Source organism: Maniola hyperantus, chromosome Z (genome assembly GCF_902806685.2).
Source record: "Maniola hyperantus chromosome Z, iAphHyp1.2, whole genome shotgun sequence".
Taxonomy (NCBI): Eukaryota; Metazoa; Arthropoda; class Insecta; order Lepidoptera; family Nymphalidae; genus Maniola; species Maniola hyperantus.
In genome coordinates this window covers 13,018,870-13,041,993 of record NC_048564.1, presented here as the reverse complement: position 1 = coordinate 13,041,993, position 23,124 = coordinate 13,018,870, and the positions used below count along the sequence as shown (strand labels likewise).

Sequence of the window (23,124 nt, the reverse complement as noted above, 5' to 3'; positions counted from 1 at the left end):
TTTCGTTCGTGTGATAAAAGTTTAAATTAGTAGTTTTGTTTATAAAATCCAATAAAATTAACTTTTGACATACCATCATGGCTGCATTATTATCAGTGAAAAATATTTGTCTGTTACGATTTTCACGACCCATCATCTTAACTGAAATTTTTAGATGAAAGTTGTAGAGATTGCTTGCATCCCATAAAAGGTTACAGGTGAATGAGGTGACTTTTAATCCCGGAAAATCTAAGAGTTCTTACGGGAATTTCAATATCCATAGCTTCGCATACAAAATTGTAGGCATTATCTAGTAAAGCAATAAAGGTAATTTAGAAAAAAGTGGTGCATTCTAAAGAAAACGCTAGTCATAAATGATAGTTGTACTAAGTATATATAAGTACTAAATGGAAACGATAAGTGTTCGCAAGAAATCATTTCCGCAAAATAACCAGATCCTGTCCATGTTTGATTATTTTAAGAACATTATCGCGAGAAAAACATCAAAAAACTTAACTCTCATATTATAATTATATAACTTAAACTAGCTTATGCTGGCGACTTCGTCCGCGTGGACTACACAAATATCAAACCCATATTTCACCCCTTAACGGCGGTTACGCACTCATCCGATCTGAGTCTGTGAAAATATGTTCCTTTTTATTTTGTATGGTAGCTTATGATATACGTCGTAGCGTAGATAATCGCTTGTATTCTCACGAATGACGGGTACAACTTGGATGACGGAAGTGCAGTGCGTAATCGCCGTTAGGGCTTGACTTTTCAAAAATCCTTTCTTAGCGGATGCCTACGTCATAATAGCTTTCTGCATGCCAAATTTCAGCCCGATCCATCCAGTTGTTTGAGCTGTGCGTTGAGTGTGAATTAGGGGTTTGAAATTTGTGTAGTCCACGCGGATGAAGTCACGAGCATAAGCTTGTTTAGATATAAGAAGATATCTCTTACATTGGCAGTAAAATCGTCTGAGTTTACTTGGCGTTTCCATTCGGTAAAGTATGCGTTTCAACTAAGATGATAGCTGGTAAGTGCAACGCTACAATAAAGGCGTGATTTACTTTTATTACGCACTGATTTTATTTTTCAGTTATTTTTATTGTTATTTTATTAAAAACCGTCATAAACTACTAACAGCGTAATATCGTCCGGGCGAGGTCCTTTATAGGGTCAAGTATTATTATAGTTATATCAGTCCGCTGACTCTACTGTTGAACACAGGTCTTCCCGACTGAGCGCCACTCTACCCCGTCCTCAGCCATCCTCATCCAGCCGCTTCCCAACACTTTCTTTATAATATCGTCAGTCTATTGTACCGTAGTGTGCCCCACACTACGCTTACTAGTACGTTGTCTCCACTCTGATTATTCTGCTCCAGCGGCCATCGTTTTTACCTTAAATAAAGCCTTTTTTTCCTGAGGAAAGTCCATCATGCATACCACCGGCCACGGAGCAGCACAGTGGTTAGAGTCTTACTGACTAAAAACCTCATGGAGTTCCATCCCACCGCTGATGATGGCATTATTCACAGGTTCTTTTAGAGGCTAGGACTCGCGAGGAGAACGATTCCCTCTCTACGTTGCCCATTCTTTATATCTCCGGCGAGCAATGCTCGCCTGCCCCATGAGTGCGTCAATTAGCCATGACTAACAATATCCCATGAAGAGGTATTGTTAACCATGTTACCGGGGTACACCGGCCCAAGCAAGCGCTGCTTTTCCCCTCCGACGTATCCGAAAGGGACTCGCAACACTCAGTCGCACCGGGAGGTGCCCCGGTACCTGGCTGGTACCCTACGACGAACAAAGCATGCCCAATATTCACTGCCACTTTAGCATGCTGATGGTTTGAGCCATGACCCTGGTTCTCCTGCTAATTTCCGCATTTCGTATCTTCAAGAAAACGACTTTACGCTCAGGAAACATTCGATTTCTTCCAAACACTCAGATTGTGAGACAACTGTCTTACCTTCAGGAGAGAGTGAGGACACTTTGTTAGGTGACTCCACTCCAGTCGCTTCCTATAGGGTATCTCCCGTTGACCAAGCATCATGGCAGGTGGGTAGGAAGGTAGAAAAGTTGCTTAAAGCATATAAGTAAAGGAAAAATCCGAAAACCGTGAATTTGTGGTATCAATACAAAAAATAATTTAAATGACGTGTTGACATAAAAATTAATTTACCTACTAAATTACATATAGATTGAACAGTCCGTCATAAACTTGCAGTGTTCTACATAAAAGTTAGGTATAATTTGTACGATGGTACGAAACCCTTCGTGGGTGAGCCCGACTCGCACTTGACCGGTTTTTTTGCTTACATTGCTCAGTCACTCTTTGTTTATTGCGGGTTAGTGCGCCGAAAATCGAATCTGACTAGCTTTTTGATGTAGTGGTTCTTTTTTTTAATCATATTATATTATTTATTATATCACTTGTTTTAACGATGAAGGAAAACATCGTGAGGAAACCTGCACACCTGAGAGTTCTCCATAATGCTCTCAAAGGTGTGTGAACTCTTCCAATCCGCACTTGGCCAGCGTGGTAGACTATGGCTAAACACTGACAATTCTGAGTGGAGACCCGTGGCTAACAGTGAGCCAGCGGTGGTTTGATGACGATCCCCCGGGGTCGAATATAGTATTTTTAACACGATCCGGAAAGAACTCTCGAAGAGAAATCTCTATTTTAGTACAAGATTGATATAATATTACAAATTACAATACAAATAATATGGTATCGAAGGGTGTCGATCATCTTGGTTGAAATGTATAATGCATATCCACTAGCTCTGCAACTAGTATCCTCTATGTCGTCGCTTCTGATATGCAGTTACAAGAGAGCGACTTCGATGAGCGGTCGTTATCGCTCTGTGAATCGACGGAGACCTCTGAACGCATGTGCGAAGATTTTTTCAACACAGTGAAGAAGGGCCCAATGAAACCCGTTGTTACTGCCATTGAACCTCCACTTGAATTTCAAGTAAGTTTAAAAATATTTTAAACGTTATTTAAAATAATTTTTATCGTTTAAATTATCGTGAGTGGTGTTCGTTATAAATATAAATGCATACTCCGATTAACACGTGAGTTTCAGCCGTCAGACATTTATATTTAAAATTTCGCGCGCCTTATTCAAAAATTCTGGCTATTTTTATCAAGAAAGTGCCTATCTTAGTAATTTTATTGAATGCGAGATTTGAACAAATTTAAAGTCTACGTGTTATTTTTACCTGCAAATTATTTTAAATACTACCAGGTTTTTTCGGATTTGATTAAGTTATAATTTTGCAAAGACGTGTTTACAAAATTATTTTACTAATCGAAGAATTAATATTTTACAACGTTACGAGGAAGTGATTTGTACGTAACTTATGAATTCATTCTATTACCCTAACCTCCTAGTGGTTAGGACGTCCGCCGCCTGATCAGAGGTCAGCAGTTCGAACCCGGGAACGCATCTGTAACTTTTCGGAGTTATATGCGTTTTATGTAAAGTGCGTTGGAAAACATCGCGAGGGAAGCTGCATGCCTACATGTCCTCAAAAGTGTGTGAAGTCTGCCAATCCGCATTTGGCCAGCGTGGTAGGCCAATATCCTTCTTATCTTGAGAGGAGACCTGTGCTCTGTGGTGAGCCAGCGATGGGCAGATCATAATGAACTTATCAATTAATTAGTATAAATTATACGTTGGTGCTTAGATTTGACAATAGGCATTGTGCGCGACAGGTAGACATGGCAATTTTCTAGTGATATGACATCACATACCCGGTAATCGATATCGATATTTTTTGGTACACAACAAAATAAGAGTAAAATTATTTATTTAAGTATTTATTTGTATTTTTATCACAATCAAAATCAAATGAACTAAGAACATCGCTACAAACACTTTATTTGAATTGGGTATTTGACTCCAATTTTTTTAATACTTTATTATAAATTATAAACTAGGATAATAATAATGACGTAAACTGAAAAAACTAATTAAATCGATCAAGTTACAAAAAGTTATAAGCATTTAAATATTTCTGATTAGACAGAGATAGCGATATAGCATTTTGACGTCATACCTTACTAATGCCATAGCAGCTTCATACAAATTTTCGTCTTGCGAGAAAGGGATAGAAGACCCTCCCACTCCAAAATTAAAATGCCTGTAACTTTGTAAATCTTTGTTGGATTTTAATATTTTTAAGCGTACGTCATTATTTTTGTCCTATTTTATAATAAAGTAATAATATTTATCAAGTTCAAAAGTAGGAAAATACCTTTTTCTGGTGGCTAACTGTATTGATGATGTTGTGAATAAACGCAGCATCAGGACGTAGATAACGTGATGGCGTAAATCAAACAGCAGCTTAGATTTATCAAATGCAGGAGACACAATGCAAGTCACAGATATTTACATTGACTGGGTAAAATAATATAGGTCAGGAATTATTTATGATTGAATAAATTACGAATTACAGTAAAGACAATAGACAATAGTTGTGAAAAGTGGAAAAAAATCGAAATGGAAATAGGCGGAAACTGGCGGAAATAATTAGGAATGTCAAAGTGACATCTTGTCTATCAACATGTTTATGGATTGATAAAAATGCGTTAAGGTTTTGACTCATTCAAGTTTTAACACTAATAATTTTCATTCGGATTTTATTCGGGACATTTTTCGATATGCCAGTGTAAAACACAGCCCTATCCACAGGTTTGCAACCAGCGTGGCCCCCTCAGTCCCTCTCGCTCAAGCAGATTTTCTTACTTGTGACATGTCATTCCTTCTACACTTCACGTTGTTTGTCAAATACTCATGATTTTGACAAACAAAAAAAAGTGGCCACGGTGATAAGGACAAAACATAATCATTTTGTCACGTTCTAACAAGAGCTTAAATGCATTTAGCTATCTCGCTCTAACAGTAAGTGTCACAATAGGGCTACTTCTATCCAATTTCTGATTGACAGAGTATTTATAACTATTATTTTTCCATTCAATGGCACAATTTTCTCATGGGTACTTTTCTGCATTATTGGTTTTTGGTTTTACACGTGACGCGGAAGAGACAACCGAAGTCACTTTTCAGTATATATTACTTTACTCTATGGTCACTTTATATTATTAAATTACAAGCAAAAACGAAATCGATAAACGCTGTCGATGCGGACTCGTGCAGCACTTAGACCCCGACAGCACGGGTGTGCAGGGCGTGTCCCCGTCCCGCCCTCTGAACGACTCACCTCATGCCCCTATTGTTATGTCGACCAGTCGCGAACAATATTATATATAAGCGAAAGTTAATTTCAAATATGGGACACGTAGGTCGATTAATTGTGTCGATAAGTCACGCGTGTTGTTTTGTTGCAGGATGACCCAGGCCCGACGAACATCGACACCTTGCCCACTTTTGTTCGTTCTCGAAGTAAATGTGTGGCTGTGTGCGTGCCTCCATCTGTTATTTTTACCAATGATAATATAATTAAAACTAAATCCTCGAGCTTAGATGTCGCAATGACCACTAGCCATATTTCTCCCTTATATCCAAGAAAGTTAAAACCGGAAGCACTTTATGAACGCCGCCAGTGCTTAAATCACCGCTTTGCGAGTCCGAGACTTTTACACCTGAGCCCGTGTAGAGCCAATAGACCTTCTTCTCGAAATTCTCTCTCTTCTCGCCTGTCCAGTAGTCACAACTCCCTAGTGTCCCAGTTCCAAGCCGACGACTCCAGCTTCATCACGCAGGCTATATCGCACGACACGCTGTCGGCCAAGACCTCCGACATCACTGATATGTACAATGTCCCCTTTGACAGCGACATTTACGCGGTGCCTATAGATATGGTCCGTCCTAGTCACAGCAACGTAAGAGGCAAAGGCAAGAAACAGCCGAGGAATTATAGGAGGAGAGGCAAAAGCAGTTCCCAAAGTACGAGCAGCAGCAGCGCCGCACCCGAAAGGGTATTCAAGTCGAAGGAGGCGAGACATAAAGAAACCAAAACGAAAAGACACAGTGTACCGAGTTCGTCTTGCAAAAAAAACGTCACTGACTCCGACGCTGACTCGCTGCACTTGACACTTCGTGAAATGCGAAAATATTTGCATACTCTCTACTCGAGTTCGAGCGATTCGGAGTGTCGAAATACAATGAATAAGAAGAGCAATACAATAATAACCAACGTAGGTATTCACGTGCGACACACCAACAAAGACACGGGAACGGCCGTTTTCTTGAAAGAGAGCAATGACTTACCCAGATCTGTGGAGACGAACAATAACCACAAGAAGGCGAATAAAAACACCGTGGGCATGAACGCGAAAAATAAGAAGCACAAAGAGAATGTCCCAAAAGATAACAGTAATTTAGAGGAGAACAAAGATAAGTCGAAGAAAGGCAATCAGAGTTCGAAGGTGAAAATGTCCCCTGTGCGGATGCTGTCGATGAATTTGAAGCAAAGCTTCTGCAACTTGTTTCGGTGGCGAAGATCGAGTGACAGCGATAGTGTCGAGAGGATCGGTCGCGAGTCGCCCCCGGCGGCGGTGCGCAGGGCTCTGCCCCCGCTGCCGCAGTCGCCGCATCCCTCCAGCTCTCGCCGCTCTGCGAACGAAGATGACACTGTCATGGACTTCGCCACTTCGATCCAGAAGGTCAAGGATGTAAGTATTAAAAATACTTTAAATTATTAAAACTTATTTTAAATCACAACAATGAGATTGTAATAATGATGGATGCAGCTTTTCGATAATCAACCAACCGGTTATCCATACTAATATTATAAATGCGAAAGTGTGTCTGTCTGTCTGTCTGTCTATCTGTCTGCTAGCTTTTCACGGCTCAACCGTTCAACCGATTTTGACGAAATTTGGTACAGAGATAGCTTGCATCCCGGGGAAGGACATATGCTACTTTTTATCCCGGAAAAACAAAGAGTTCCCACGGGATTTTTAAAAACTAAATCCACGCGGACGAAGTCGTTGGCTTTCTATAGTTCTAGATAAAAAATACAAAAAGTATCTGGGTTTGAAATTGCATTTTCTTATCTTTTTGGATTCCATCGAAATCATCACATACCTTATTGGTTAAAAATCCGATATCACGGCCCTACGTCATGGTTACGATATTGAGGGAAACAACGGTCCGGCTTGTTTTCGTTCGCTTTATAGCCACTTAATTCGATTTCCTCCCGGATGTCAAAGAGAATCGGTCGAAGTATACAGAGTGTAACCAGAACGCTAACAAAAACGAGGATAGGTGATACTACTGATGGTTACTGATATGATAACACAAAAAAACGCGAATAAAACCTATGTTTTGCAAAAGTTCACGATATATTGCAAATAAAACATCTGACTGACGATAGAGGTCAACGAACGTTGCGTAAGTAGGTCATTCGGAATCAATGCCACATCGTAGGCGGGGCATTGACCCGAGCTTTACACTCTGTACATTGCGGGGTTGAAAAATACTAAATGACTAAAACTACAAAATGAGGCAAATGGTTATTGGTACTGGATTGTTTTTAGGTAGTATAACAATAACGCTAAGTTTTTGCTAGCGTTCTGGTTACACCCTGTATAAGTAATTTGTAAAATCTAGATGACATAGTAAAGTATCAAAGTAAAAATCGGTAGATATTACATGTTTATGATATTACTCGTCTGATGTCGTCCGTCCACCTAGTGGGGTCTTCTAACGCTGCGCCTTTCGGTGCGAGGTCGCCATTCCAGCACCTTGGGACCCCAACCTCTATCGGTTTTATGAACTATGTGCACTGCCCATTGTCACTTCGGCTTCGCAACCGGTTAAGCTATGTCAGTTACTCTAGCTCTCCTATGGATCTCCTCATTTCTGATTTGATCACGTAGACAAACTCCAACCATAGCTCTGTCCATCGCCCGCTGAGTGACTCTGTGCTTTCTTATGAGGCTCATAGTTAGCGACCATGTCTCGGATCCACATGCCATCACTGCCATATACACAAACATATCTGTAGGAATATAGAACATAATTTACAATATCCACTTTTTTGAGTAAAAATTATCACGTCATCTTTAAAAAGTCTGATTGATCGACTTCTCTCCGCTCCGTTTAGGTGGAAACTTGGTTTAATATTCTGCGTTATTTTATCTATTTTTTTATACATTCGCAACCCTTCCATCCGTCCATAGACGTCGAGGACCACACCATGTAAATAAATGCATATATACAATAATTTATATGATAGGTACAACAAAGAAATCGAGCTATACAGTTATATATTACTAGCACAATAGAACAATAATTTAACATACAATGAAATATCTGAGGGAGTCTTTCGGTACGAGTATACTCGTGGTCAGACCGAAGGCTATCGTTAACAAAGCTTGCAAAGTGCAGACGAACCATTTTCAATGCGTTTTTGTTATTCCTACGATCCGGATCATACAAATAACAAGCCGCTTAAACTGTGCAATTGTATTCAGTAGTCAAAGAAGAGTTCTGATATAAATTCAGATGAAAAAATAAAAGTACGCCGTGCAATCAGATCTATGCAGTGCAAAGTGAATTGCAGTTCATAAGGATTAAGGACGGATTTATTCCTATAAACCCTTATCCGCTTTCCAAACCAACGGCAACGGGCTAATGAATAAGAAATCAAAACAAAAGTTAAGCGTTTCCAAGGTTTTGCAGTTTGAGAATAACCGGCAACTATTTAATGGGTCGGAAAATAAGCATTGCCGTCAGTTCCATTAGTAATAATTTTTCTTATAGGTTTATATTAAATTGTTTGTCTGTTTATTCACTACCTCGTTGTTGTGGTAGTTAGCATGTTTAGGTCACGAGATTCAGGATTCGTACCCCGGGTCGGGCCAATAATAGTTAGGTATTGAATTTTTCTGTTAAGAAATTCTCAGTAGTAGCCCGGAGCTAGGAAGTCGTCGCCGTCGCGGTTTTCCAAAAGATAGCCTTCTTTCTAATGAAAAAATACATTAATACAAAGGTTTTTTTAGTACGGCTGGTATTGGGGCCCGATATCCGTGGAGGCAGCCGAGAAGCTACTGTCCAATGAGCCGGACGGGTCCTTCATTGTACGAGACAGTAGCGACGATCACTACATCTTTACGCTCACCTTCAAGCTCAACGGGTTGAGGCACGTCCGCATAGAACATGATCAGGGTAAGTGAAATTAATTAGCCTTTTTTTAACTATATACGCTTACGCTCGGCTCCATCACACTCGGGCTCAGAAAGCTTCGAGATGTCTTGTTGTCCAAAGTTCCTCAGTGCTTGAAGACCAAAGTCTTCGAACAGTGCGTGTTGTATTTTCAGTGATGGCATATAGGCCCGGAACATGGTCGCTAACTATGGGCCTCATAAGAAAGCTCAGTCACTCATCGAGTGATGGCCTATGCTTGGAATTTCTCTACGTGGTCAAATCAAAAATGCGGAAACCCGTAGGAGAAACAGGGTAACTGACATAGCTCAACGGGTTGCATGGCTGAAGTGGTAATGGGCAGCGACTCTCATGATCCCATACTATATATAGCTCGAACAGCTCTCTTCTGCAGAACAAAAATAGAATTTATATCAACAGCATTACCCCATAATAATATACCGTATGACATAATGTTGTGAAACTAAAATACACTAATCTCGCCGTTTCTATATGTCTGTCAACTAGTGAATCTTTTTAACCGCATATGCAGCAGCAGTTATATTAGAGCCCTAATGAATTTTAGCATCTAACGTGATTCCCCGAAGAACAGCGGTATCCACTAAATCTATTTCCTCATTATTAAGTTCTACAGCGGGTTTCACCTGCTTAACATTTGGTAATGTGAATTTAATACACTTTGTCTTTTCCCCATTGCGAAGCAGGTTATTAGCTTCGAACCACTGTACCACCTTGGTGAGAGAATTGTTTACTTCGTCAAAAGTTGTTAAATATCGATTGATTTTAAATAAAAGCTAACAATACTATCCCGTAATTATCCTTGGCGAAGTAAGGAAGGTCATTAATGTAAATGAGGAACAGTAAATGTACTAAAATGAACCCTTGTGGGAGCCCTATTTTTACAACAGATGCAGAAGATAGCTCTCCATTTACGTCTACCTTTTGTATTCTATCATGTAGGTAAGAACTGGTCAACTTGAATGCTGCAACCCTAATTCCGTAATAATGAAATTTCGCGATCAATGTTTCATGATCAACGCAGTCAAAAGCCTTGAATAAATCACAGAAAACTCCATAAGCATCGCGTGACTCCTCCCAGGCTTTAAATATATTCTGGATTAACTCAACACCATCGTTTGTTGAGCGACCCCGTGTAAATCCAAACTGTTTGGTCTGTAAAAAGTCATTGAACTAATAAAAAATTGAGTTAAAATTAATTTTTCATTTTTTTTTAAATAAATGTGAGTAGTATCGGTCTAAAGTTAGTGGGGTCACTAGTAGTACCTGATTTAAATAATGGGATTATTTTACTATGTTTCATTATTTTACGTTGATTTAATTTTCTCCATTAAAAAAATCGTAAACCATATTGAGAAAAACGTGCCAAATTGAAAACCGCCTCCTTTTTGAAGTCAGTTAAAATACAAATGAAGTAAACCGTTAACGAGAAATTCACGGATTAATGTAGTTTTAAGCCTGTATTGATCATAAATTATTAGGTATTAAGTACATTTTAATTAAGTAAACTACAATTTATAATAATTGTAATAAATAATACACTGTTATTTTGTGGTGAATTCGGCACCAACAATGAGATTATCCCTATTTAGCACCGCATCCACACAAATCTCCGTATCATTAATATAAAATAAAATAAAAATAAAAATAAAAAAGCCTTTTATTCCTTACATTTTTACAATAGTTTAAATTATCTATTTTTTTTTTTATAAAGAATATTAGCCATGATAAATGACTAATATTCCCCTTTCCTCTCCAATTAAGCGTCAGGCTTGTGCTAGGAGTAGGTACGACAATAGTGCAACGGGCGGGGTTTGAACCGTCGACCTTTCGGTTTTCAGTCCACTCCTATACCGGTTGAGCTATTGAGGCTCTGAATCTATGTTTTGTTAGTTGGTTAGTTGAACTTATAATTTAGTTGTTAGTATTGTTAGGATTATTATTACTATTCATGTAAGGACCCCAGGTTGGGTAAAGGCCTCCTCCAAAGATGTCCATTTATCTCGGTCCTGCGCTATACGATCCCATTTCGGGCCAGCTGTTCTTAATCATCTCATCTTCTCATCTTGTCAGTGGTCTCCCCCTGCTCCTTTTGCCACGAGGGCCTCTCCACAGAGTTACTTTTGTTGTCCACCTCTGGTCTTTAAGTCTAGCCACGTGGCCTGCCCATTTCCACTTAAGTTTTAGTGCATAATTTAAGACGTCAATGGCTTTTGTTATTGATCTTATTCTCGTGTGTCTTATTTTGTCTAATTTCTTTATCTTTAGCATGCGTTCAAGTCCTCGTTGGCAGGTGGTGATTTTGTGTTTAATTTTGGTTGTGTATTTCCAAGTCTGGCATCCGTATGTTAATACCGGTAGAAGGCTAGAGTTCATAATCTTAGTTTTTACATGTGTTGGCATGTTACTTTTGAAGATTTCTTTTAGGCTCCAGTATTTGTTCCATGTTTGCTGTATTCTCCTTTCTACTTCTATTTCGTTGTTTTTTCTGCCTAAGCTAATTGTCTTCCCCAAATATATGTAGTTTTCTGTGTATTCCAGTGGATTTCCATTTACTCTGATTGGTATTTTACTCCTATTTGTCATTGTCATAGTCTTAGATAGATTTATTTCCAGTCCTACTTTTGTACTAGCTTGCTGTAAGGATTCGATCATGATCTGTAGCTGTGAACTTGTCTCTGATAGTATGACTATATCATCCGCGAATCTTAAATGGCTTAAGAAGGCGCCTTGTATATATAGACCCATTTTTTCCCAGTCTAGTTTGCTGATAATGGCTTCAAGAATGGCTATGAATATTTTTGGTGATAGAGGATCGCCTTGCCTTACCCCTCTCTGTATGGGGAAGCTTGGGCCTGGAGTTTCCATCTTTATTCTGCCCATATTATTGTTATATATGCTTCTGATGGTTTCTATATACACTTCACTGACTTTTTGTTCCTTCAAGCTGTCCCATATACTTGCGTGTGTTACTGTGTCGAAGGCTTTTTGGTAATCGATGAAAGCTAGGTACAGGGGTCTTTGATGCTCTTGGTACTTTTATATAATTAGTTCCAGGGTGTGTATGTGGTCGACTGTGGAGAACCCTTTTCTGAAACCAGCTTGTTCTACGGGTTGTGTGGCTTCTATTTCAGGACTAATTGTTGTATTTATAATAGTAGAAAACAGCTTGTAGAGTGTCGGTAGCAGACTTATTGGCATATAGTTGCCTATCTCTTTTGGGTCTCCTTTCTTATATATTAGAATGATATTGGATTCTGACCATTGTGATGGTGTTTCAGACTTTTGTAGTATCAGGTTGAACAAATTGGCTAGTGGTGTGGCCAGAATGTTATATGCTATCTTTAAAGCTTCGTTTGTGATGTTATCCGATCCGGGGGATTTTTCTAGTTTTGTTCTCTTGATTGCTTCTATGATTTCGGTTTCTTCTATTGGATTGATGTTCTCTTCGTTATGTTGTCTTAAGCTGTTGTTTTGTGTAGTATCTGTTTTTGTCTTGTCACTATATAATTTTGTATAAAAGTCAGTTGCTGTGGTAATAATATCAGTTCTTTTGTTCATGTTTTTGTCTAGTTTCTTCAATCCTTCAATCCAAGTTTTATTTGCTCTAAGTTCCTTGTAGGCCTTCTTTGTGCTTCCAGTTAGATATAGATGTCTTTCTATGGTGTCTCGTCTGTATTTTGCATAGTCATTTCGTATATATTTATTTACTAATTTATAAAGTGCGCTTAGCTCATTTTTCATAGAACGCGATTTGTTTTTTGTTTTTTGTAGTTCTTGTCTTCTTTGTAACAAGGTTATTGTTCGAGGCGATAGTATTTTGTGGCGTTTATGTATATCTGTTTTTACTCGAGCCTTTTCCAAACTATTTATGATAGCGTTTATTATATTGTCATAATTGGTTTGTACTGCGGTGTTTTTCTGGCAAACGGATGGATCAGATAGCATTGTTGATAAGTTTTCTTTATAGTTCGATATTTCTTCTTCACTCTTTAGTTGGCTTATTTGTGTGTTTGTGAAAGTTGTTCTACTTCTTTTTTGACCGTTTAGTTTTATTGTTGCTCTAATTAATCTGTGATCTGAGGGGTAATTTAGATTCATAATATTTGAAATATTTTTGGTTGGTTTGATAGTATATAGTCGATCTCATTTTTAGTTTCACCATTTGGAGATCTCCATGTCCATCTTCTATTTGGTTTCTTTTTGAAATATGTATTTATTATTGTTAACTTGTGTTCTCGTGCGAAATCTATAAGTCTCTGACCCCGTTCGTTTCTTTTACCGAGTCCATGTTGTTTCATAATTAAGTATTCTTCCTTCTTGGGTAAACCGATTTTCGCATTAAAGTCTCCCATTACTGTAATGTTCTTGTGGGTGGCTTCTAGTGCTTTTTCAATCGTTTTGTAGAATTCCTCTATTTCAAACTCACTTGCTGTTTCAGTTGGAGCATATGCTTGTATGATGGTGACCGTAAAACCTTGAATATTCATGTTCAGTACTGCAACCCGTTCTGTCATACCAGTGAAGCTCTCTATGTTGTGTTTGTGTGACTTTTTTACTATGAAGCCTACGCCGTACATGCCTGGTGTGTGTCCTACGTGGCATAGTACGAAGTTCTCGTATTCTTCTATTTTTGTACCGAGGCGTCTCATTTCTGAGATTCCAATTATATCGTATTTAACTTTTTTTAATGAGTCGTGTAATTCTAATAAGCGTTCATATGTAGACAAGGTCCTGACGTTGTATGTTGCAATATGTAGTTTATGAGTTTTTTTGTTATTTTCGTTCTGTGCCAAAGTAATATTCTTCGGAGGGTTATGGTCATAATCTTCCACGGTGACCAGCCGGGTTGGAAGATGTTGTATGTTTTTTGCTTTAGTTTGTATGTTTTTCGGATCTGTGTTGGAGGAGGGGCTTGGTTGCTATGTTTTTTTGTCTTGATTACTGCTAGAACTAGTGGTATTAGTATTTTTACTGACTAAGAAATTTAATATGCCCGGTTTTACAACTCCCTCGGAGATGCTGTTTGACCTTCTGATTGATGTATCAGTAATTTGTATTTTGTTCTTTTTATTTGTGTGTATGGTCTCGTCTATTTTTCGTGCTGTGACATTCTTAGGTGAAATAGGTAATTTTCTCTTAGTATTGTTTTTAGATGTTATAATCAGTTTATCATACTTAATTACGGCTATGTTTCCTTTCTCTCTCTCCAATTGTAGTTGTTCTTGTATGTATTTCGTTTTTCCAGTATGTATTTTGGGTAGTCTTCTTTCACATAGTAATGAGTGTCTTTCAGTGTATTTCTTTGTTTCCATATTTTGATTTTTGTGCCTAAAGTTGAAAAGGTGACTACTAATGGGCGTGGTCTTTCTCCTTTCTTCCCCACTCTTTTGACTTCTTGTATGTCTCTGTAGGTTAGCTCGATGGAAAAATATTGTTCCACCCATTTGATAATATTACTTTCCAATTTTTCGTATGATGTTTCAGTTTCCTCAATACCGAAAAACACTATATATTCCTTGACTGTTTTTCCAAAAAGTAAATCCTTTTCTGCTAGTTTTCCACTATTTCCTTTAGTTTTTCGTGTTTTTCATCCCAGGCTAAGAATTTTTCTTCGAGCATCCTATTTACATTTATTGTGACTTGTTCCGTAACATTTTTTCCGGTTTCCCTGATTTCTAATCTTTGCTCATCTAGTTCTATTTTTATTATTTTAAGTGCGTTTAGAATTTCTTCCATTTTTGCTTGTGGATTTACCAGTTTTTTTTGGTATACGTGGTGCCCTCGAGTGGTTCGCGTTTGTATTAGATATTTAGTCTCTTGTAGGGTTTTAATTTAGATAACGCGTCTGTGCCGTCTCTGATACTGGTACTTTGCAGAGCGCCCTTGCTACGACAGATGTTTCTGCATGTGTTATTCCGTTTTGTAAATAGTAGTAGAATTTTATCAGTATATTTATGCAAGTCATTCACCAAAAGGTTTAATTTTCACAGTATTTCAAGTGTCACTATGTTGAGTACCTATTAATATGCAGGTTTAAGCGGGCGGATCTTAGACTATAATACTATGATTTTAATTCTTCGCATCTAAACGAGCAAATAAGCTTGAATTTTATGTGTTGAAAGCATGAAGAAGTCCACCGATTCGTAAATAACAGTAGTTTTGTAAGTCATTCACAAAAGGTAAATAAGTAGGTATGTTTACTCGACTTTTCGTATTTTAAACTTTATTGTGGTAAATGTTTTCACTTCTACATACCTGAATGAGCAATTTTGTTCGAATTTTACGTTCTGAGTGCATGAAAGGGTCCACCAGATCGTAAAGTTGGAAGGTGATTTGCACTTTGTTTATCTCCAGTTTTACTTATTTTAAAGTTAGTTTTTCACTGTTTTTTTATTTATATATTGGAGGGTCGATATTGAAAGAGTTCTTACTGTATGTACACTCCGTGAAAAGAAACGTATGAGCTTTACTCTACGGAAGGTAGCCATCTTTATTTTAGTTGTCAGAGTTGGATTTTGGACACGCACGCATTTTGTTGTTGTTCACAATTTTCTCTCGCATTAAATTAATTAAGTATCAGATTATAGCTTAGCTAATTATTATTCTTTGAGATAGGTAGGTAGTTTCTTAATCGTGATATTTAATTCGGTGATTGTGATATAGTTAGAACAGTAATTGTTCGATGCTAATGTACATTGTGTTAAATCGTAACATCTAGTGCCATCCGGTGACTTTGTCTGCAAAGCACTATTTATAATGTTCGCGTAGTTGTTTGACGAATATGGAATACTAATTATTGGTGAATATTAGAGTAATTCGTGAGTTAACGTTTGGCTCAGTGGATAGATTATTATAAGGACATCCGTTAAGGTTATTTCTGCAGACGCTAGTGATTTAGAGTGTAATTGGAGATATACCGGCAGTTGAGATAATGATTAGTTTGAAGTGATAGTTTAGTGCGATAGTAACTTGAAGTTAACTTTGATAGTAGGTACCCGCTTTAGAATCGTATAACCCGGTTGGTAAAGAATCATTGATGACTCTCGTGTAATGTTGAAATGGATTAGACAATGAGTTGCCCATGAGATCGAATAGCTTACATTCTACCTGGTTTCTGTTGTGATCGCTTATTTGGGTGGATAGTAGTCGTGGCGCGTGTGGCACACGATGCTATGGTGTTCTGTATGCAGATGTGCACTGAGTGGAGAAGGTAGAGCTATTGCGATATTCTGAATTAGTAATGAGAAGTCAATTATAAGATCTGGTTTAGATCGTAAGAGAGTCGATGCAATGATCCTTTTAAGAGCGTTCATGAAGTTGTGATTGATTACCTTGAGATGATTAGATAACGGAGTAGGTCGTGACTTGATTGAGAGGTTGCAATAGCAATTGCGCCCTAATCACACGATGTAGTGTTTAGCTTAGGTTAGCTAGTTTAGAGTGAGGTGAGGGGTCGCTGTGAGGGGTGGTTGGAGGCGACCATAGGTAGGGTTAGGTTAGGGTGATCTGGTTGTGTTACGTTGATGGTTTCCATGTGCGATACGTTACTGAGAACTATTTGTAAAGAACATGGATTAAAGTACCTACTTATTAATTACTACCTTCTGATGTCGGCTAAAGATGAATAATAATTATCAGCCATCCTCCTGTTCTCCGACATATATTATATTTTTCACGTATCATTAATATTGGAATAATAATAATATAGTAGTTAATAGTTAATATTAGTATTTAAGGTTCATTCACTTTGTATTATTTATTTATTTGAGCAATTAAATATCACTAGCTTTAACTGTGAACAAAAACATCCTGAAGAAACTGCACGCCTTACAGTTAGTTCTTGGTAATGATCTCAAAGGTTTGTGAAGTTTGCCAATCTGTACTCGTGGAGGACTACGACCAAAGCCTTCTCATTTTTAGAGGAGACCCGTTTTTAGAGACCTGTTCTCAGTAATAAGCTGGCGACGGGTTGATGATGATGATGTTTTTTATGTTTTGCACTCAATTAGTATGCTCTGCCATGGTGGATAACCTTTTTGTTGCGAGTTTTTTAAAAGGGTGCATCATCGAATATTGTATTTCACTTCACACCCAAAGTATATGCGTAAATCTGCAATGAATCACAGTTTGAGTAAAAATCACTACCCCTATTATAAATACGAATTGTGTTTGTTTGTTGGTTAGTCCTTCAATCACGTCGCAACGGAACAACGGCTTGACGTGATGTTTTGCATGGGTATAGTTTAAGACCTGGAGAGTGACATAGGCACATTTTATTCCGGAAAATCAAGGAGTTCCCACGGGATTTTTGAAAACCTAAGTCCTCGCATACGAAGTCGCGGGCCTCAGCTCGTATTGCAAATAAAATTGTGTCTGCCAGTGGGTGTTCAGTGTTAGTAAAAACATTAAAAGTTTTTTTGTAGGTACTTAAAAGGATTGAAACTTATAAAAATAAAATATTATGTCTAAACACCATGACTCTCATGCCATATGTTATAAGGTAGTTTCAGTCCCCACTTTCCACCTCCATCATCAACCTCTTGTCCTTAGATTTTTGAAAAGTTTTCATGAAAACAAAGCAAATGAGTTCAAATTCGTTTTTAAAGAGTTCCAGTTTCCACCTCCCACCTACGTCATTAGAAATGCTCAATAGTCCATAATCATACATTATCATCCAAACCCAACTTGTCTGCCATATCAACTCTATCGGACAATTATTTAAGGTGACGCAGGACGCTCGACCGAAATTGGCAGCGCACGTGGGTAACATGTTTGCTTTTCACTTGACATTGTATGAGAAAGTTGAGAGGCACGATGATTTTCACCGAAATCAAGCGTGCGAAAAGGGTTTAGGAAAAGTATTTTTGAGAAAAAACTGCTGAATTTATGAAATAATAATAATGAATAAATAAACTACGTCTAATGATAAATTGTTTTAGAATTTTCATATCCCTAATCTTATTTATTTACGCCCAAAGTTGACATTAATTTAGTGTTAAAATAGGAATCTTTTGAGCCTCGTAACTTTTAAATCAATATTTTTTTCAATGTTTTATATATCAATAAACCTAGATAATGACGAGATAAATCGATATAATTCTTAGTTTTGTGCGTACTATATCGAATATTGTTGTAATTTCCCTCCTACGTTTGTATGAAGAAAGCACCGAACTGAGTCCCCTTAAGTAGCCGAAAAAACCAATTAGGATGAAATGACAACATACAAATTACACAAACATGAAATTAATAAAAAGCTTAAAAAAACTTCAGACAATTTCGTAGTATTACGAATTGGATATAGTAATAAATGGTTTCATTGTGTTAATACTGAAAAATAAATATATATATACTGAAAATAAGTTATTAAAGACCAGTCTTCCGTGGAAATAATTTTGAATAAGTAGATTTTCAATTACTTCATATTTCAATGTAAACATCAATAGCCAATCGAGTCCATCTCTATCGCTCGACCTTTACGTCTTGTCTCCCAGTAGTTTCAGAGCACAGTTTCTGTTTCACCGCTTCCTCGTTCTATTCAGTTCCCGTCTATACAATTTGATCAAGGGATCGGGGCACCTTGGCTTCGCAAGCGGATTAGATTTTGCGATGCAATTACTAGAGTGTGTTACGCTGGAGGAGCTTTAGTATTATAGTAGAAACATTTACTCGATGTATGGAAATCATTTAACAGTATCTTAGACGTAAAGTAGAACTGTAGAGTGAAGTGGAAACGAATGTATTTATTTGATTTGATTTGATTTCAAACTCAGCTTTATTTACTAAGGAATAGCGGCAGTGATGCAAAGTGCGCGCACAACAGCTGTATGTCAAAATTACTACAGCTGCAGCTATATAATGCATTGAGAAAGGACTCACCGTATCTGCTCTATGCGTCAACTGTCACGTCAAAAGTACGGTTTACCCTTGGGTTTACTCTTAACTTTTGACATGACAGTTGACAAAGTGCAACTATAACCTTCCTCCATAGAGATAGTATACATCAAAGTCCTTTCTCAAAATACTCACTATAGCTAAGTTTGTGTTGTATTCAAAAAGACTGCGTCTCCACTCTACTCTGTAAGTCTGCGTTAGGCCATAAGGAGTAAATGGCAAAAATAAGATGGCAAAAGATTGAAATACATTTCATCTACTGACTACCACACTTGCATTTGAAGTTGGCATCCGATGATGATGTAGGAAGATGAAAACGAGGGGATAGGAGATTGTACAACAAGGACATTAAAATGGGTTTTATGATGGAGTTATACACTCTGCTTTTCACTTGAATTGCGAAGATATAAAACAGTGATACGCGACTGCGATCTGAAGATAATCTCACTCTCACACTTCACCGCTTCTGGTCGTTACATATGCTCTATCGATAAATCACCCACTGCGAAGGTACAACGTCAAAGGCCTATTAATGAAACGCCAAATATGTAGAGCTATATTTATCACCCACTGCACAAGTTCAAGGTCGGACACCTTTTGGCGTGACACGAACTGTAGCTTCCATAAAGTACCAGGAAAGCATAGGACCATAGGAGTCTAACTTCAGGCACTATACAAAATTTCCATATAACATTTTTATGCACGAGAGCATAAAAAGCAGTCTTAGTCCGCTTACACCAGTATAAAGAAGGACTTTACAAGCAACTATTAGCTATTAAGTATTTCTACTAATATAATATCTAAATTTTAAAGTTACTTATTTGGCACCTCAATTGCCAAATTTTTACATGCTTACGACGGAATAAAACGAATAAATAAAATATAAAATTTGATATATGTAAGCGAGCTTAAAACACGCTTGCGTAAAATAAATACATCGTTAAAATAATTGCAACCTCAAGTATTTTTTACCGTATTCGATTCAGTTATATTGGACTGTGTTGCGATATTATATTTCATAACGTTCAGTTGTAAAGTTTTGTTCTTTGTTATTATCAAAGATTAAATGGATATCATTATTGTTATAGTGCTTAATTATTATTATTATCCATTGGGTAGTAACGTAAACTTAAAACTAAAGCTACGAGGGTTCCAGACGCACCCAGGTTAGGCGCTATACCTATATCCTTAACTTAGAATCATTGTGTTATTCTTGTATACGACACAATGTTTTTCATTCTCCGTTAAGTAGAGCTTCATACTTCTACAAGTAACTCGATGTTTCCAAGTCCATATTTATTTTGCCGTGTTTCATTTTCTTTCATATTTCAATGCATGTCTGGCTTTTGTTATGTTAATTACAACTCAAACGTTATACAACGGCGTTGTGAATATCAGTTTTTCTTAACAGACAACTTGAAATCAACTTCGCTTTTTGTTCGCATAAACTACAAAACTCAATTACATGTACTCATTAACATTATTTTCTTTTTGTCTTGTATTCCATTCTCCAGTTTATTTTTAGTTCTTTCTGAGTCTTTATACTTTACGGTTTACTAACTCCAAGACACACACGAAACTATAAAGTACTAGCTGATGCCCGCGACTTTGTCCGCGTGGAATTAGGTTTTTAAAAATCTTTGATTTTTCGGGATAAAAAGTAGCTTATGTCACTCTGCAGGTCTTTATCTATACAGGTTTCGGCATTTTGTTCTAAATAAACTACTTTATTCGGAGCAGTATGGTTTACTAAACGTCGATCAACAACTGATGCACCCGGAATATTATTAAAGCATATGTTCAATGCAGGAGAGAATTCACAAAATGCCATTGGTATTTTCTGTGATTTATCCAAGGCATTCGATTGCATTGAGAATGAGATTCTCTTAGTTGAATTGAGCCATTATGGAATCAAAAACACTGCGCTTAGTTGCTATCGTAGTATGCTATAGTAGTAGTATGCAAGTAGTATGCTATAGTAATAGTTGCATCTTATCTCAGTGATCGTATTCAAACAGATGTAAAAGTGTTGTTGAACGATGTGAAGCTTAACTAATGGGTGTTCCTCAAGGCTCTATTTTAGATCCTTTCATGTTCTTTGTATATATAAACGATTTACCATATTTATTTCAAAATACTTATTATTGTACTATGATACGTGTTTGACTTTTAAAGTCAATGAAAATAACTTTGTCAAAAAATTACTTTTAAATACAAAAAAACTAAATGTGTTGAATGTGTTAAAAAAGGGCAATACGCGCAATTTATAATTTAAAACCACGCGATTCCCTTCTAGAGAGGTTTAAGTTAGTAGATCATCTTACAGTAGCCTCGATATTATTTACAACAGCATAATTTTTGTAAGACAAAATAATCTTAGTAACTTGGAAGTTACATTCGGGGTTTGGGGAGTCGAAAGAAAAAACGTATTAACAACAAGAGTTTTCAGGTAACTTCTGCTTCGGCGGGTGCACGATGTTCAAGGCTCAAACCATAGTGGAGTTCATCGAGAATGCAGTCGAAACTTCGCGTAGCGGCCGATATCTTTTCTTCTTGAACCTACGACCAGTGCTCGGACCTGTGAGGGTACAACTCCTCTATCCAGTCTCCAGGTTCAAGAGGGTGCAGAGTCTACAGCATATGTGCAGGTAAGGTTTTCAGTTTTTCGTGGGGATCTCTAATTTTTTTGAAAACACAATATAACCTATGTTACTTAGAAATAATGTAGCTTTGTACTTCAAATGTCATCGGTCCAGTAGTTCCAGAGATTACTCCCTATAAACAAACTTACAAACTTTACCTCTTTATAATATTAGTATAGATTGACATGACAGTCCAAACGTATGTAGCGCACGCCTGGTTGATTTACAGCGTTCACGCACTCTTCTGATCCGAATCCGTGAAAATACGGATATAAAAAATAACTACGTCATATGTCATAAGCAACAATTCAAATAGTTTGTCAACCAAAAAACAAAGATTCCGACGAATTGAGAACCTCCTCTTTTTTTAAGTCGGTTTAAAAGGATCGTATTTTCACGGACTCGAATCGGATGAGTGTGTGATCGCTCTTACATTACTCACAAAGTAAAAGACTTGAAATAGACGAGTCGGTTTTCGGCCGCAGCTGACCCGCGACGGATAGCAATGTTTCTACACTCACGTCCAGATCGAATCTCAACCGCACTGCGCAGTTGTGTCGTAGCCCCACCGTCACAAGTTGAGCTTTTAACATGTTTTGAATGATTTTGTACGTCAATTTGATGTTTGTTGTTAACTGTGCCACAGTTCACGACACTTATAAAACTTGTAACAAAACGTCGAGCCTACTAAGTAGGCGAAACGTGGCTACACTGGCAGGCGTCAAATGTTATTTTCATTTGACAGGTAGTCTATGAAACGACTAGGTATATTTGATTTCACGTCACCCTTAGCCCTCCCACCCTCGAAAGAAGTCGATTCAGGTGCAAACCGAAAGTTTCCTCACTCTAGTTGCGCCTAAATGGCGCCTAAAGTGTGTCAAAGTTTCTGTGAAGTAGCACCATTTAGAAACATTTGTAAAATATTCCACTTTATATATTTCTCTTAAAAACTTGTGATTCAACTTGTTTTGTTCCTATTCTTCATAAAATATCGGAAAAATGTCGAGATGTTAGAGAGGTAACGTGAAACGCCATCTCGGGAGGAAGAATGCGAATAAATAGGAAGCCAAACTAAAAATTCTCAATTCATTCCTTTCGTTTTAAAAGAGAAACACTTTTTTGTTTTCACCTTGCATTGTTGTTGGAAAATCTACGATTTTTTACATAATATGTCTATACATGAAACTTTATCAAAATATAAAGTTGTTCATGCAACATCACGCAATATAGATATTTTAAAATGTAAAGGATCTTTATTCAATTAAGCTTTTAAAAGCTTTTACGTATTTTTAAAACGTTCATTGCATCGGATTTGTGACATTACCTACTAGAGCCGGATTCCGGGAACGCTCACCTTTGTTAACGGTCATTAATAAAACGGTCGAGTGATACTATGACGCTACATCGTATATAGACGATGATGAGTATACAG

General features: G+C 37.5%; 1 protein-coding gene across 2 annotated transcripts in view; it reads left to right on the top strand.

Annotated features, from left to right (window-relative positions):
* Window positions 1-23,124, top strand: part of LOC117995470 (uncharacterized) — a 71,488-nt gene that overhangs the window by 7,867 nt on the left and 40,497 nt on the right. The window contains exons 2-5 of one of the 2 annotated variants that reach the window (XM_034983481.2): window positions 2,824-2,973; window positions 5,355-6,641; window positions 8,976-9,141; window positions 21,500-21,698. In XM_034983481.2, the coding sequence (XP_034839372.1) occupies window positions 2,824-2,973; window positions 5,355-6,641; window positions 8,976-9,141; window positions 21,500-21,698 (1,802 nt within the window). The remainder of the gene's footprint in view (window positions 1-2,823; window positions 2,974-5,354; window positions 6,642-8,975; window positions 9,142-21,499; window positions 21,699-23,124) is intronic. The other variant, XM_069508667.1, reaches the window with a different exon arrangement.